At 55.1% G+C, this 16,371-nt stretch overlaps 1 protein-coding gene and 2 long non-coding RNA genes across 3 annotated transcripts in view; 1 reads left to right on the plus strand and 2 right to left on the minus strand.

Annotated features, from left to right (window-relative positions):
• LOC116955412 (chloride intracellular channel protein 5-like) overlaps positions 1-5,416 on the plus strand; it is a 42,239-nt gene extending 36,823 nt beyond the window's left edge. The window contains exon 6 of the mRNA XM_032976478.2: positions 1,048-5,416. Within this exon, the coding sequence (XP_032832369.1) occupies positions 1,048-1,209 (162 nt within the window). The 3' untranslated portion in view covers positions 1,210-5,416. The remainder of the gene's footprint in view (positions 1-1,047) is intronic.
• Positions 5,417-5,596: 180 nt separating this feature from the next.
• Positions 5,597-6,006, minus strand: LOC142905820 (uncharacterized). The gene is made up of 3 exons (XR_012929816.1): positions 5,958-6,006; positions 5,750-5,879; positions 5,597-5,645 (listed from the first exon to the last, which is right to left on the minus strand). It is a non-coding gene; the product is annotated as an uncharacterized LOC142905820 (long non-coding RNA).
• Positions 6,007-6,509: 503 nt separating this feature from the next.
• Positions 6,510-6,861, minus strand: LOC142905819 (uncharacterized). Its single transcript, XR_012929815.1, has 3 exons — positions 6,790-6,861; positions 6,686-6,711; positions 6,510-6,555 (listed from the first exon to the last, which is right to left on the minus strand). It is a non-coding gene; the product is annotated as an uncharacterized LOC142905819 (long non-coding RNA).
• Positions 6,862-16,371: the final 9,510 nt, after the last annotated feature.

The raw sequence follows: 16,371 nt of genomic DNA on the forward strand, positions 1-16,371 counted from the left end.
CGCTACGAACCCGGCAGCCCGAGTTCAATTCCTACTCTCGGCCAACACCAGTGACGATTATCTGAACTAATCCGGATCCTACCCTAGATCGACTCGATCTCAAATGACCGCCCGGTGCGGTGTGTAAATATCGCCATGAGAGATTCAAAGGCGGCCAAGCATGATGCTGGCCACCACGCTTGGCACCCGCTACCACTCCCCACATTGCCAACACAAACACCATCACACAGTCACAAAACAACCAACCCACCCGCTCTCTTACTTGCTCAGACGCTCACACACTCACAAAATACACACACGCCTTGACATGTCACTTCGCGAGCCCCGCGCGCGCGTGGTAGTGACGCGAGGACGTGGCTCCGTGCCTGGCTGAAAGGAAGCGACGACATCACCGAGTTCCCCCCCCCTCCCTTGGTGCCGCGTGGGGGCGGCTGCGCCTACCATGGGGTGGCAGCCCCCTCCCTCTCTCCCCCGCTTCCTTCCGTGACGTTCGCTTCGACGACGCCTGCCGGTGGCTCGACTCTGCTGGGAGTCGTCGGCGTGGCCGCCTCAAGCCTGTAATGCCACTGCGTGCGTAGGGGTCGGTGTGAACACAGATGATGCTTGGCCGGAGCCCCAAGGATCAGTTTCCATTTTAACTCGTCGCCAAGTTAGGGTTGTAATGACTCACGACTCACCCAGTCACCAACTGGTAGAGATTTGTAAGCTCTCGACACCCCAAGCGTAGATTCCCCTGTGTTTTACTCACTAACGACCTTCATAGGTGGTGCTACTCGCTAACGGAGCTCGCCCCAACAGTGTTAACGGCTATACGGGGGGATCTCCGTGCATTTTTAGTGTATTTGGCTTCTGCTATTAATTTCCACGTGATGATATTCGTTGAGCTATCAGGTGGCTTAGGAAAAAGAGCTATATAGCTCGGTGGGCCTTACCTGGTAAAAATAAAAAAAAACAGTTTATCGTTTTTAAGTTTCGTCAGCAAGTATGTAAGCGTTGCGTGACTGACGCTAACATTCCCGCTCCGCGTCCGTCTCTCCGTCCCGGCAGGTCGTGTGCAAGAAGTACCGCGGCTTCTCGATCCCGCGGGAGCTCACAGGCTACTGGCGATACCTGGACAGCGCGTACGCCCGCGAAGAGTTTGCCAACACCTGTCCTGCCGACAAGGAGATCGAAATTGCCTACATGGCGGTCGCCCGACCTCTCAAATGAGCATCTCTCTCTCGTCTCTGTCTCTCTCCTCTCTCTCTCTCTCTCCTCTCTCTCTGTTTCTCTCCCCTCTCTCTGCCCTCGCTCTCTGTCTCTCCTCTCTCTCCTCTCTTTCTCTTCCTGACACGCGCTCACGCTCACGCTAGGGATGATGTTGTTATTACGGTCGTCTAGTCGGCGAGACGTTAACTCCTCCGCCTGGTATGTAGTAGGATGTCGTGGGTTCGATCCTGACCCTGGCACCTGCTCTGTATCTGGAGTTTGCGTGTCTCACTTTCTTTCTCCACGTGGTCGCGTGGATTTTTACTCCGAGTCCTCCGGTTCTTCCCCTCCACGTTTAGAGTCAACATCACACGTTTTAGAGTGTGTGGCCACTGCTATACATTTCCACACGATGATGGTAAGTTGCTTGATTTGAGCGGCTTATCACACGATGATTTATGATAGCCAGGTCGCTTATAAAGAAGAGCTACATAGCTCAGCGCGGCCCTACCTGGTTAAACTAAAAAAAATTTGTTATAATTTTTATTTACCAAGTGAGAGCATCGCAGTGGGGGGGGGGGGTTGGGAGGGCGATGGAGGCTCCGTGGCATCAACCCCCGATTTAAGTAAAACTTCCGCAGGATTTCGGCTAATTTTGGAACCCTTGGCGCTACTGCGAATGACGGGATCTGGATGGTCAATACTCTGGCGGCGGCGAGTCGATTGATCGGAATCAAAATCAGAATGTTTATTTACACTGCAGGAGGTGGAAATCCGATGAGCTATGAAGCTCTTTTTCGCATTATGTCAAGTGTGGGGCCACGGGATGAGAACGTTACAACAACGAATAATTCAACAGCACGATAGAAGTGCAAGTTGATGGCAAGGTAAACAAATCGCTTAAGACAACAAACGATAGCAAAGACTTGACAGGGGAGCGCTAAATCGAGGAATGGGTAATCACGTCACAATATATAAAGCATTGACTATTACATCCATCCTATAAGTTCGATTTATCGAGCCTGGGCAACAACAACAAGACTGCGTGTTAAATTAACAACAAATGGCCCCACACCACACCAGCATAACACACAGCAGTAGTCCCTCAATCAAATTGCACATTCACGTCTAACGCTTGGTCGAGCTGGTCTCTCTCTCGAGATAGAGAGATACATACAATAACGAATCGTCGGGGACGGTAAATTTGTCTCGCATAAAAACCAGCGTCACGTGACCACATAAATAGTCGGAGCAACGTTACGCGAACAGAAATTATATTTAAAAAAATAGTCGCTCGCCCGAAATCTTTAAATCCTAAACTCATCCCTAATGCACGCACACTCGCAGTGTCCGTGCGTGCGCGTGTGCACGTGTGTGTGTGTGTGCGTGTGTGTGTGTGCGTGAATCTCACAAGGTGCCTGCATATGACCACGCTTGGCCACACGCAAATATCCACGACCGTCGTGAAGGGCCAATTAAAAGTTGTTTTTGTTAATCATTTTTATTCTTCTCGTTACCATTGCCGCCGTTTACCGTTACGGTCTTCGCCGCCCGTTACTCCTCGTCGCGATTGGCACGTTGCTCGCGGGTCCATGGGGGGCGCGGTGGTGGTGGTGGGGCGTGCGCCGCGCGGTTCTGTTGGCGTGCGACGGACTGCGATTGGTCGTGGCGGTCGTTCCCCACAGGCGGTTGCGTGCAACTTGCGTCGCTCCCCCACGTGTGGGCGTTCCACGCAACCTGCCCTCTGCGACCGGGGACGTCCGCGCGGCGGCCGGCCGGCCGTCGATTTAAGAAGCGGCGTGGATTTCGAGAGCGGCTCGCCCGTGCAACTAATAGGTCGGATGCGGACAAGGCGGTAGCAGGCGACGGACGCGGGATTCGTCGTGAAATTGGGGTTGGCGGGCCGCCCAACGCAAATTTTGCGTCGTTCAGAACCCTCCGCTCGTTGCCGGAGGGTTAAGTTCGGGAGCGACTCCCGCGGCCAGATCGACGATTCGCCTGCGACCGTGTCGAGCGCCTTCGGGGCGAGATCCAGGACGCCACGATCGCAATAGTCGCCGAATTCGTGACGTGAAGACGCTCGGCGCGGCCCCCTCCCCCGAAGAGAATCGTCGCGCGAGCTCACCGCCGCTGAATCTCTGTCGCACCCACCGCCGCCGCCGCCATCGGTGTCGAGTTGATCCGCTACGACGGGAGGGGACCGTGCGCCACGCACGACAGTCTCGTTTCGTCTTCTTCCGTGTCGGGCGGTCGGAGGGTTGACGACGACGACGACGCGCAGATTTGTTCGGATCGTTACGCCCGGTGGCCTTGATCGCCCGCGGCTTGAAACGTCGGACGATGAATCGGAATCTTGGGGCCGCGGGGAGGAAGGAAGGGAAAAAAAACCTCCGAACCAAGTTTCGAATCACAAATGGCAGCCGTTGCACGCCCACAGCTCTCGAAATCCGCGGTTTTTGTTGTTGCTGTGTCGTGAATGGGAAGTGGCGCCGATTGGCGGCGATTGCTGTGCCCGGCAGATTAATGGCGAGGCTTTTACGAGAGTGGAAGGAAGGCTCAGAATTATGAATATTAAACTTGTTACGCTTTCCATTATCGTTCCTCTTGTCATCAAATCCCTGTTCATGTATGTTATCGTGCAACATAGTGTTATTAGAGGCAGAGTACTACATATAGTGCATAGGAATAACAAACGATTATGTTAAGGATCTCCCCCCCCCCCCCTCCACGTGTGTTATCTCAGCGCGGTTGTAAGCGGCTGTACCCAGCGGCGCGTGGTCATGACATTATATTATTATTATCATCACCTGCGGGGGTGCGGTAATCGGTCGGGTGGGCCCCCACCATTAGATTTGTTTTCTCGCACGGTCACACCTCGAGGCCCTCCCCTTGCCTCAACCGCCATCCGTGGTCACGCTAGCGGGCTCTCCAACGTACGACGTAAAACACGAGTTGTGCGAAGATGTTCAAGCGCCAAATAGTAAACTTTTGCGAGGAATCGAGTTTCTGCATTAACCACACGCAGTGCTTGTGGTGAACGTGCGGACACAAACGTGCGGCTCTGATACTAATGTGTGATGCGTTGTCTTTGAGACTGATTGGCCTTCTTCATGGCCTAGCCTCACCACCATTATCAGACCAGAGAACAACGCCACAAGGCGAACAGCACAGAGACAACGCCACACACGTGTCAGAGCGTTTATACCTCGGGGTTGAGCAGCTTCATCATGGGGTGCCTTTTTTTTGCCAGTATCAAATTATGAAAAATAATACTAGGTTTTACTCTGTCTGGCAATAAAACAAAGTTCAAACACCAAATAGTAACTTTTTACAGGGAATCAAGTTTCTGCATTAACCACACGCAGTGCTTGTAGTGAACGTGCAAACAAACGTGTGGTTCTGATACTGTGTGATGTATTGTCTTTGAGACTGGCCTAAACCAGACGGCAGCAGCCTTCGTTAAGACCCAGTCTCTATAGGGGAAAGAGGGGTCCCATTTTGGTCTCTCTGACGTTTAACGGCGTCTGGGGGCGGCTCCGGTTTAAATGGGTTTTTGGTTCTTTTTGTTCTCGTCGTTCTTGAAAATATCTCATCATCGGATGGCGGCTGTCAAGGGAGGCCCTCTCCAACTCGTAGCTTTGGCCACCTGGGGCGGGGGGGGTGGCACTCCCCCTCCCTCCCCCCCCTCTTCCTTCCGTGACGTTCGCTTCGATGACGCCTGCGGTAGCTCCACCTTGCTGGGAGTCGTCGGCGTGGCCGCGTCAAGCCGCTGATGCCGCTGCGTGCGTGGGGGTCGGTGCGAACCCCAGGTGATGTTTGGCCGGAACTCCAAGGATCGGTTTCGCTTTTAACTCGTCGCCAAGCTAGGGGTGGTCATGACTCGCCAAGTGACCGTTCGGCAGAGATTTATAAACTCTCAAAACTATGCATAAGTCCGGAACCGGTGGAATTTTCCTCAATTCTGGCTGTCGCCCGATGAGGCCAGTTGTTGGAATTACCGGCGAAACGTCGCAGCTACTCGAATTCAAAATGTTTTTACTCTCCAACACAACCGTGCGTGCTGAGACTGGTAACTCATTGGAACGTTTTGTTTACGTGACAAACCCTTGCTGAATTGGCTGCGTCGGGTGGTGGCGGGTTCGACGACACATCTGGATAATGTCGGTCGCGAAAGCCTCTCCGCTGCTACAACTGCTGCTGCTGCTGCGTTAAACTGACTATGCATCGACTCGTCTCTCCTGCGTTCTTACAGCTTCCCATCTCGGGGGTTGAGAGCCCTTGGCTCTGTGTGTGTGGGTGGGCAACGTTTAGGGGTCACGGGTGAACCTTCACTGGGGGTGTACCTGGTGAACCTTCACTGGGGGGTGCACCTGGTGAACCTTCACTGGAGGTGTGCCTGGTGAGCCTTCACTGGAGGTGCGCCTGGTGAACCTTCACTGGAGGTGCACCTGGTGAGCCTTCACTGGAGGTGCGCCTGGTGAACCTTCACTGGGGGTGCGCCGGGTGAGCCTTCACTGGAGGTGCGCCTGGTGAACCTTCGCTGGAGGTGCGCCGGGTGAACCTTCACTGGAGGTGCACCTGGTGAACCTTCACTGGAGGTGCACCTGGTGAACCTTCACTGGAGGTGTGCCTGGTGAACCTTCACTGGAGGTGCACCTGGTGAACCTTCACTGGAGGTGTACCTGGTGAACCTTCGCTGGAGGTGCGCCGGGTGAACCTTCACTGGAGGTGTACCTGGTGAACCTTCACTGGAGGTGTGCCTGGTGAACCTTCACTGGAGGTGCACCTGGTGAACCTTCACTGGAGGTGTGCCTGGTGAACTTTCACTGGAGGTGCACCTGGTGAACCTTCACTGGAGGTGTACCTGGTGAACCTTCGCTGGAGGTGCGCCGGGTGAACCTTCACTGGAGGTGTACCTGGTGAACCTTCACTGGAGGTGTGCCTGGTGAACCTTCACTGGAGGTGTACCTGGTGAACCTTCACTGGAGGTGCGCCTGGTGAACCTTCACTGGAGGTGCGCCTGGTGAACCTTCACTGGAGGTGCACCTGGTGAACCTTCACTGGAGGTGTACCTGGTGAACCTTCACTGGAGGTGTACCTGGTGAACCTTCACTGGAGGTGTACCTGGTGAACCTTCACTGGAGGTGTACCTGGTGAACCTTCACTGGAGGTGTACCTGGTGAACCTTCGCTGGAGGTGTACCTGGTGAACCTTCGCTGGGGGTGTACCTGGTGAACCTTCGCTGGAGGTACACCTGGTGAACCTTCACTGGAGGTGTACCTGGTTAACCTTCACTGGAGGTGTACCTGGTGAATCTTCGCTGGAGGTGTACCTGGTGAACCTTCACTGGGGGTGTACCTGGTGAACCTTCACTGGAGGTGTGCCGGGTGAACCTTCACTGGAGGTGTGCCGGGTGAACCTTCACTGGAGGTGTACCTGGTGAACCTTCACTGGAGGTGTGCCGGGTGAACCTTCACTGGAGGTGTGCCGGGTGAACCTTCACTGGAGGTGTGCCTGGTGAACCTTCACTGGAGGGGCGCCTGGTGAACCTTCACTGGAGGTGTGCCTGGTGAACCTTCACTGGAGGTGTACCCGGTGAACCTTCACTGGGGGTGTACCTGGTGAACCTTCACTGGGGGTGTACCTGGTGAACCTTCACTGGGGGTGTACCTGGTGAACCTTCACTGGAGGTGTGCCGGGTGAACCTTCACTGGAGGTGTGCCGGGTGAACCTTCACTGGAGGTGTGCCGGGTGAACCTTCACTGGAGGTGCGCCTGGTGAACCTTCACTGGAGGTGCGCCTGGTGAACCTTCACTGGAGGTGTACCTGGTGAACCTTCACTGGAGGTGTACCTGGTGAACCTTCACTGGAGGTGTACCTGGTGAACCTTCACTGGAGGTGTACCCGGTGAACCTTCACTGGGGGTGTACCTGGTGAACCTTCACTGGGGGTGTACCTGGTGAACCTTCACTGGGGGTGTACCTGGTGAACCTTCACTGGAGGTGTGCCTGGTGAACCTTCGACGATGAGAGTGACGGAGAGGCGGAATGGAGATGAGCATTAATGACAAACACACAACCTGAACACGAGCACACAACCCGAACACAATCTGAACACACAACCCCAACACACACACACAACCCCAACACACACACACAACCCCAACACACACACACAACCCGAACACAACCTGACCACATAACCTGAACACACACAACCTGAACACACACACAACATGAACACAACCCCAACACACACACAACATGAACACAACCCCAACACACACAACCCGAACACAACCTGAACACATAACATGAACACACGCACACACAACCTGAACATGCACCACATTAACGCACACGTAAACTGAACATTACACGCAACCTGAACACACACAACCTGAACATGCACCACATTAACACACACGTAAACTGAACATTACACGCAACCTGAACACACACAACCTGAACACGCACCACCTTAACGCACACGCAAACTGAACATTACACGAACGCGATGTAGTCCTAAGCGTCACATCAACTGGTGTGTGGTGGTGGTGTGTGTGGTGCTGTGGTGTTTGTGGTGGTGGTGTGTGTGGTGCTGGTGGTGTGTGTGTGTGGTGGTGTGTGTGTATGGTGCTGGTGGTGTGTGTGTGTGGTGCTGGTGGTGTGTGTGTGTGGTGCTGGTGGTGTGTGTGTGTGGTGGTGGTGGTGTGTGTGTGTGGTGGTGGTGTGTGGTGCTGGTGGTGGGTGTGTGTGTGTGTGGTGCTGGTGGTGTGTGTGTGTGTGGTGCTGGTGGTGTGTGTGTGTGTGTGGTGCTGGTGGTGTGTGTGTGTGTGGTGCTGGTGGTGTGTGTGTGTGTGGTGCTGGTGGTGTGTGTGTGTGTGGTGCTGGTGGTGTGTGTGTGTGTGGTGCTGGTGGTGTGTGTGTGTGTGGTGCTGGTGGTGTGTGTGTGTGTGGTGCTGGTGGTGTGTGTGGTGCTGGTGGTGTGTGTGTGTGTGGTGCTGGTGGTGTGTGTGTGTGTGGTGCTGGTGGTGTGTGTGTGTGTGGTGCTGGTGGTGTGTGTGTGTGGTGCTGCTGGTGGTGTGTGTGTGTGGTGCTGCTGGTGGTGTGTGTGTGGTGCTGCTGGTGGTGTGTGTGTGTGGTGCTGCTGGTGGTGTGTGTGTGTGGTGCTGCTGGTGGTGTGTGTGTGTGGTGCTGCTGGTGGTGTGTGTGTGGTGCTGCTGGTGGTGTGTGTGTGGTGCTGGTGGTGTGTGTGTGGTGCTGGTGGTGTGTGTGTGTGGGGCTGGTGGTGTGTGTGTGTGGTGCTGGTGGTGTGTGTGTGTGTGGTGCTGGTGGTGTGTGTGTGTGGTGGTGTGTGTGTATGGTGCTGGTGGTGTGTATGGTGCTGGTGGTGTGTGTGTGTGGTGCTGGTGGTGTGTGTGTGTGGTGCTGGTGGTGTGTGTGTGTGGTGCTGGTGGTGTGTGTGTGTGGTGGTGGTGTGTGGTGCTGGTGGTGGGTGTGTGTGTGTGTGGTGCTGGTGGTGTGTGTGTGTGTGGTGCTGGTGCTGGTGGTGTGTGTGGTGCTGGTGGTGTGTGTGGTGCTGGTGGTGTGTGTGTGTGTGGTGCTGGTGGTGTGTGTGTGTGTGTGGTGCTGGTGGTGTGTGTGTGTGGTGCTGCTGGTGGTGTGTGTGTGGTGGTGTGTGTGTGGTGCTGCTGGTGGTGTGTGTGTGGTGCTGCTGGTGGTGTGTGTGTGGTGCTGCTGGTGGTGTGTGTGTGTGGTGCTGCTGGTGGTGTGTGTGTGTGTGTGGTGCTGCTGGTGGTGTGTGTGTGTGGTGCTGGTGGTGTGTGTGTGTGGTGCTGGTGGTGTGTGTGTGGTGCTGGTGGTGTGTGTGTGTGGGGCTGGTGGTGTGTGTGTGTGGTGCTGGTGGTGTGTGTGTGTGGTGCTGGTGGTGTGTGTGTGGTGCTGGTGGTGTGTGTGTGTGGTGCTGGTGGTGTGTGTGTGTGGTGCTGGTGGGGTGTGTGTGTGGTGTTTGTGGTGGTGGTGTGTGGTGCTGGTGGTGTTTGTGGTGGTGGTGTGTGGTGCTGGTGGTGTTTGTGGTGGTGGTGTGTGGTGCTGGTGGTGTTTGTGGTGGTGGTGTGTGGTGCTGGTGGTGTTTGTGGTGGTGGTGTGTGGTGCTGGTGGTGTTTGTGGTGGTGGTGTGTGGTGCTGGTGGTGTTTGTGGTGGTGGTGTGTGGTCCTGGTGGTGTGTGTGTGTAGTGATGGTGGTGGTGTTGCTGGTGGTGTGTGTGTAGTGATGGTGTTGCTGGTGCTGCTGGTGCTGCTGGTGGTGTGTGTGTGTAGTGGTGTGTGTTGCTGGTGGTGTTTGTGATGGTGTGTGTAGTGGTGTGTGTGGTGTGTGTAGTGGTGGGTCTATTCATGAACTACGTCACGAAGCAGCTGTCCTCAGCAAGTGCCGCCCCGGGGGGCTCCGTAGCCGTAGGTCGCCCCCCCCCCCCCCCCGCTGACTTGTCGGCGCTGCGCCGTATGCAACTTGCTGGGTTCGATTCCAACCTCCCGGCGCGGCAGTCGAAAGCAACGGGTGCGAGATGTCAAATAGAATCGCATCCACTGGGCTTATGGTGGTGGTGGTGATGATGATGGTGGTGTGTCGGTGTTTTTGTTATCCCACGCCCCGCGGGTTCTCAGAGGGGAGTGGATTTGAGATTTTCTTGGGCTGCGGTGGTGACGCGCGACGTTGGTCCATTGCCTCGGCCAACGACGCAGACGCCGGGCAAACTAAACTTCAAGTGAACAATATACAACGCTCGATATTGTTCAGACGCTGCGTATTCGCCAACCTTGGGCACAGCGGCGGTGCCCGGCTCACGCCTCCCGTGCCGGGCCACTTCCACGGCCACTGCGCGGAGCCAAACCCGCGTGGCGCTCTGCCCGAGTCCCTCTCCCGTCGTGCGGGTGGGTGGTGGTGAGATCGCGTCAGTGTATCCACGTGTCGTTACAGCCACAGGTCTGGCTGCTCTCGCCTAATGAAGCTGCTTGTAATCACTGGCGAAACGTCGTACACTCGGATTGTGAATGTCGCGGCTTGGCTCTCTAAACACAACCGGCGGTGCTGTGCTCGTGACGAGTTGGCAACGTTCTGTTCACGTGACGCAACCCTTACCGATTGGCTGTCTCGGGTGGTGGCGGGGTTAACGACACATTTATAGATTTACGCGATCTAACCCACGAAACAACCTGCATTATGGATGATATTGATCGCGAAAGCCTGCTACTGCGTGTTAAACGTCATTGTCATAGTTGGAACGGAGTTTAAAAGTAAATATGATTGCAGTTACCAAGTCTCGCGTCGTTCCTGTGAGAAGAGGCGTGGGGCCACCAGGGGGGAGATGGTGGAAGAGACGAGACGCACGTGGACACACGTGGACACACATGGACACACATGGACACGTATACACATGGACACACATGGACACGTATACACATGGACACACATGGACACGTATACACATGGACACACATGGACACACAAGGACACACGTATACACAAGGACACACATGGACACACCTATACACATGGACACACATGGACACACGCATACACATGGACACACGGACACACCTATACACATGGACACACATGGACACACGCATACACATGGGCACACGTATACACATGGACACACGCATACACTTGGACACACATGGACACATACACATGGGCACACGTATACACATGGACACACGCATACACACGTATACACATGGACACACGTATACACATGGACACACGTATACACATGGACACACGTATACACATGGACACACGTGGACACACACGTATACACATGGACACACGTATACACATGGACACATACACATGGGCACACGCATACACATGGGCACACGTATACACATGGACACACGTGGACACACGTATACACATGGACACACATGGACACACGTATACACATGGACACACGTATACACATGGACACAGACACACATGGACACACGTATACACATGGACACACATGGGCACACGCATACACATGGACACACGCATACACATGGACACATAGACACACGTATACACATGGACACACGTATACACATTGACACACGTATACACATGGACACACATGGGCACACGTATACACATGGACACATGGACACACGTGGACACACATGGACACACGTACACATGGTTACACATGGACACGTATACACATGGACACAGACACACATGGACACGTATACACATGGACACGTATACACATGGACACACATGGACACACGTATACACATGGACACACATACACATGGGCACACGCATACACATGGACACACGCATACACAAGGACACACAAGGACACACACGGACACACATGGACACACGTATACACATGGACACATACACATGGGCACACGCATACACATGGACACACGCATACACATGGACACACGTATACACGTGGACACACGTGGACACACGTATACACATGGACACACGTATACACATGGACATACACATGGACACACGTGGACACACATGGACACACGTATACACGTGGACACACGTGGACACACGTATACACATGGACACACGTATACACATGGACATACACATGGACACACGTGGACACACATGGACACACGTATACACATGGACACACGCATACACATGGACACACGTATACACATGGACACACGCATACACATGGACACACGTATACACATGGACACACGTATACACATGGACACACGTGGACACACCTATACACATGGACACGTATACACATGGACACACGCATACACATGGGCGCACGCATACACGTATACACATGGACACACGGGAATGTGTGGACACACGGACACACACGGAGGGATACGTGGATACACAAAGACAAATATACCCTCTATAGTCTTCACCAGGCTGTAGGGGCAAGTTCTGTTAGCGAGTAGCACCTCTGAAGGCCGGCAACGGAACACACGGGAGAGACACGTGGGTACACACGCAGACACGCATGATACATAGACACACGGATGCAGATGGACACACGGGAACAAATTAACACAAAACGACGTGAACTACTTTCTATAGTACCAGGTAAGGCGCACTGAGCTATATTAACTTCTTTTTTTGCAGACGCGACCTGGCCGCACAAACGACAGCTCGACAAAGCGGCTTGCCGTCACGTGGACATTCACAGCAGCCAAACGCTTTTCACAGGGCCACGTGGACACGGGGGAACGCTTGAACACACAGACATGAACACACAGACATGAACACGCAGACATGAACACACACATGAACACACACACATGAACACACAGACATGAACACACGGACATGAACACAGACATGAACACACCACGGAGACACAAGGAGATAGGCGGACCAATAGACACACTGATAAATATACATAGGGGTACACGAGGACATGTAGAGACACACGGGGACATGTGGAGACACACGGGGACACGTAGAGACACACGGGGACATGTGGAGACACACGGGGACATGTGGAGACACACGGGGACATGTGGAGACACGGGGACATGTGGAGGGACACACGGGGACATGTAGAGACACACGGGGACATGTGGAGACACGGGGACATGTGGAGGGACACACGGGGACACGTAGAGACACACGGGGACATGTGGAGACACACGGGGACATGTGGAGACACACGGGGACATGTAGAGACACACGGGGACATGTGGAGACACGGGGACATGTGGAGGGACACACGGGGACATGTAGAGACACACGGGGACACACTGGGACATGTAGAGACACACGGGACACACGGGGACATGTAGAGACACACGGGGACATGTAGAGACACACGGGGACATGTAGAGACACACGGGGACATGTGGAGGGACACACAGGGACATGTGGAGACACACGGGGACATGTGGAGGGACACACGGGGACATGTGGAGGGACACACAGGGACATGTGGAGACACACGGGGACATGTGGGGGACATGTAGAGACACACGGGGACATGTGGAGACACGGGGACACACGAGGACATGTAGAGACACACGGGGACATGTGGAGACACACGGGCACACACGGGGACATGTGGAGACACGGGGACATGTGGAGACACACGGGGAGATGCGGGGACATGTGGAGACACACGGGGACATGTGGAGACACGGGGACATGTGGAGACATGCGGGGACACGCGGGGACATGTGGAGACACACGGGGACACACGGGGACATGTAGAGACACGGGGACATGTGGAGACACAGGGACATGTGGAGACACACGGGGACATGCGGGGACACGCGGGGACATGTGGAGACACACGGGGACACACGAGGACATGTAGAGACACACGGGGACATGTGGAGACACGGGGACATGTGGAGACACGGGGCTGTATGTGGGAGTTGGGCGCCACCTCGCGTCTTGGCGCTGGAAGCCCGTGGGGTTTCACGATCAGAATTTGTATTTATCCTGCTGGAGGAATCCGATGAGCCATGAAGCTCTTCATCGCAGATGTCCAGTAGGGGGCACGGGGTCAGAACGTGACAACAAGACAAGGAGATGTGCAGCTTGTAGGGGAGGTTCGCGAATCACAAAAAAACTAAACTACTCAAGTTCCGTGTGGAACCAGGACCCCTGTGGGGGTCCACGTGGGAGTCCCTGTGGGTGTGTAGGGGTACCCTGTGGGTGTGTAGGGGTACCCTGTGGGGGTCCACGTGGCAATGTCCCTGTGGGGGGTGTAGGGGGACCCTGTGGGGGTGTAGGGGGGGGACCCTGTGGGTGTAGGGGGACCCTGTGGGGGTCCACGTGGCAGTCCCTGTGGGTGTAGGGGGGCCCTGTGGGGGTGTAGGGGGACCCTGTGGGTGTAGGGGGGACCCTGTGGGGGTGTAGGGCGATGTCTCCTGCTTCGTGTGTGCGGGTCGGGGCATTTCGTCGTTCCGCCCTCTGTGCATCATCATCATCAGCTACCCGCCTGTGCATCATCATCATCAGCTACCCGCCTGTGCATCATCATCAGCTACCCGCCTGTGCATCATCATCATCAGCTACCCGCCTGTGCATCATCATCATCAGCTACCCGCCTGTGCATCATCATCATCATCAGCTACCCGCCTGTGCATCATCATCATCAGCTACCCGCCTGTGCATCATCATCATCAGCTACCTGCCTGTGCATCATCATCATCAGCTACCCGCCTGTGCATCATCATCATCAGCTACCCGCCTGTGCATCATCATTATCAGCTACCCGCCTGTGCATCATCATCATCAGCTACCCGCCTGTGCATCATCATCATCAGCTACCCGCCTGTGCATCATCATCAGCTACCCGCCTGTGCATCATCATCATCAGCTACCCGCCTGTGCATCATCATCATCATCAGCTACCCGCCTGTGCATCATCATCATCATCAGCTACCCGCCTGTGCATCATCATCATCAGCTACCCGCCTGTGCATCATCATCATCAGCTACCCGCCTGTGCATCATCATTATCAGCTACCCGCCTGTGCATCATCATCATCAGCTACCCGCCTGTGCATCATCATCATCATCAGCTACCCGCCTGTGCATCATCATCATCAGCTACCCGCCTGTGCATCATCATCATCAGCTACCCGCCTGTGCATCATCATCATCAGCTACCCGCCTGTGCATCATCATCATCAGCTACCCGCCTGTGCATCATCATCATCATCAGCTACCCGCCTGTGCATCATCATCATCATCAGCTACCCGCCTGTGCATCATCATCATCAGCTACCCGCCTGTGCATCATCATCATCAGCTACCTGCCTGTGCATCATCATCATCAGCTACCCGCCTGTGCATCATCATCATCATCAGCTACCCGCCTGTGCATCATCATCATCAGCTACCCGCCTGTGCATCATCATCATCAGCTACCCGCCTGTGCATCATCATCATGATCAGCTACCCGCTCCACCTCCTCCTCCCCTCACCCCCTCCACCCCTCCACCTCCTCCTTCCCCCTCCTCCTCCCCTCCTCCCCCCTCCTCCCCCCTCCTCCTCCCCTTGGCCGACCTCGTCAGACAGCGGTGGGGTCTTCGCCACGGCGCCGCCGGCCAACGGAGCCGGCGGCGCTTTGCGCTGCTGCGGCTGCGGCCGTCTGGAACGCTCTTGCCCGTCCGATAGTCGGAAGCCACTGGGAGCTGCGCCCTTTTAAATCGTCATCATCAGCGTCGTTGTCGAGATTGACGAACTCCTTTCTCTAGAGCTGCCTTCTCGAGTGTTTGGTGTTTGTCGCTGTCCTCCCCCCGCGCGGTCGGCTACGTACGGTGCGAAAGAAGTTCAACATAGAGTCCATACAAAAACAAAGACAAATCTCCCCCGTATAGCCGTAACAGACTGTGGGGGCAAGTGCTGGTAGCGAGCGCGGTACACGAGGGGGTGGGTGGGCAGCACCACGCCCGGCCGCCTTTGTCTCCCCAGTGGCGATGTTTACTACACACCGCACCAGCTACTCGTTTAAAGCTGAGTCGACCTAGGGGAGGTCCCAGGACCGGTTCAAAATAATCGTCACCGCTGGTGTTGGTGGCCGTGAGCGGGAATCGAACTCGGGTCGCTGGGTTCATAGCGCTGACCGCTACGCCACCGCTCCCCACGCAGGTAAATCCACCCAGGCACACGCAGGTAAATCCACCCAGGTACACGCAGGTAAATCCACCCAGGCACACGCAGGTAAATCCACCCAGGTACACGCAGGTAAATCCACCCAGGTACACGCAGGTAAATCCACCCAGGTACACGCAGGTAAATCCACCCAGGTACACGCAGGTAAATCCACCCAGGTGAACGCAGGTAAATCCACCCAGGTGAACGCAGGTAAATCCACCCAGGTACACGCAGGTAAACCCACCCAGGTACACGCAGGTAAATCCACCCAGGTACACGCAGGTAAATCCACCCAGGTACACGCAGGTAAATCCACCCAGGTACTCGCAGGTAAATCCACCCTGGTGAACGCAGGTAAATCCACCCAGGCACACGCAGGTAAATCCACCCAGGTACACGCAGGTAAATCCACCCAGGTACTCGCAGGTAAATCCACCCTGGTGAACGCAGGTAAATCCACCCAGGCACACGCAGGTAAATCCACCCAGGTACACGCAGGTAAATCCACCCAGGTACTCGCAGGTAAATCCACCCAGGTGAACGCAGGTGAACCCA

The sequence above is a fragment of the Petromyzon marinus genome, chromosome 59 (assembly GCF_048934315.1).
Source record: "Petromyzon marinus isolate PM22_M1 ecotype Great Lakes invasive population chromosome 59, UKy_Petmar_22M1.pri1.0, whole genome shotgun sequence".
NCBI classification, from domain to species: domain Eukaryota; kingdom Metazoa; phylum Chordata; class Hyperoartia; order Petromyzontiformes; family Petromyzontidae; genus Petromyzon; species Petromyzon marinus.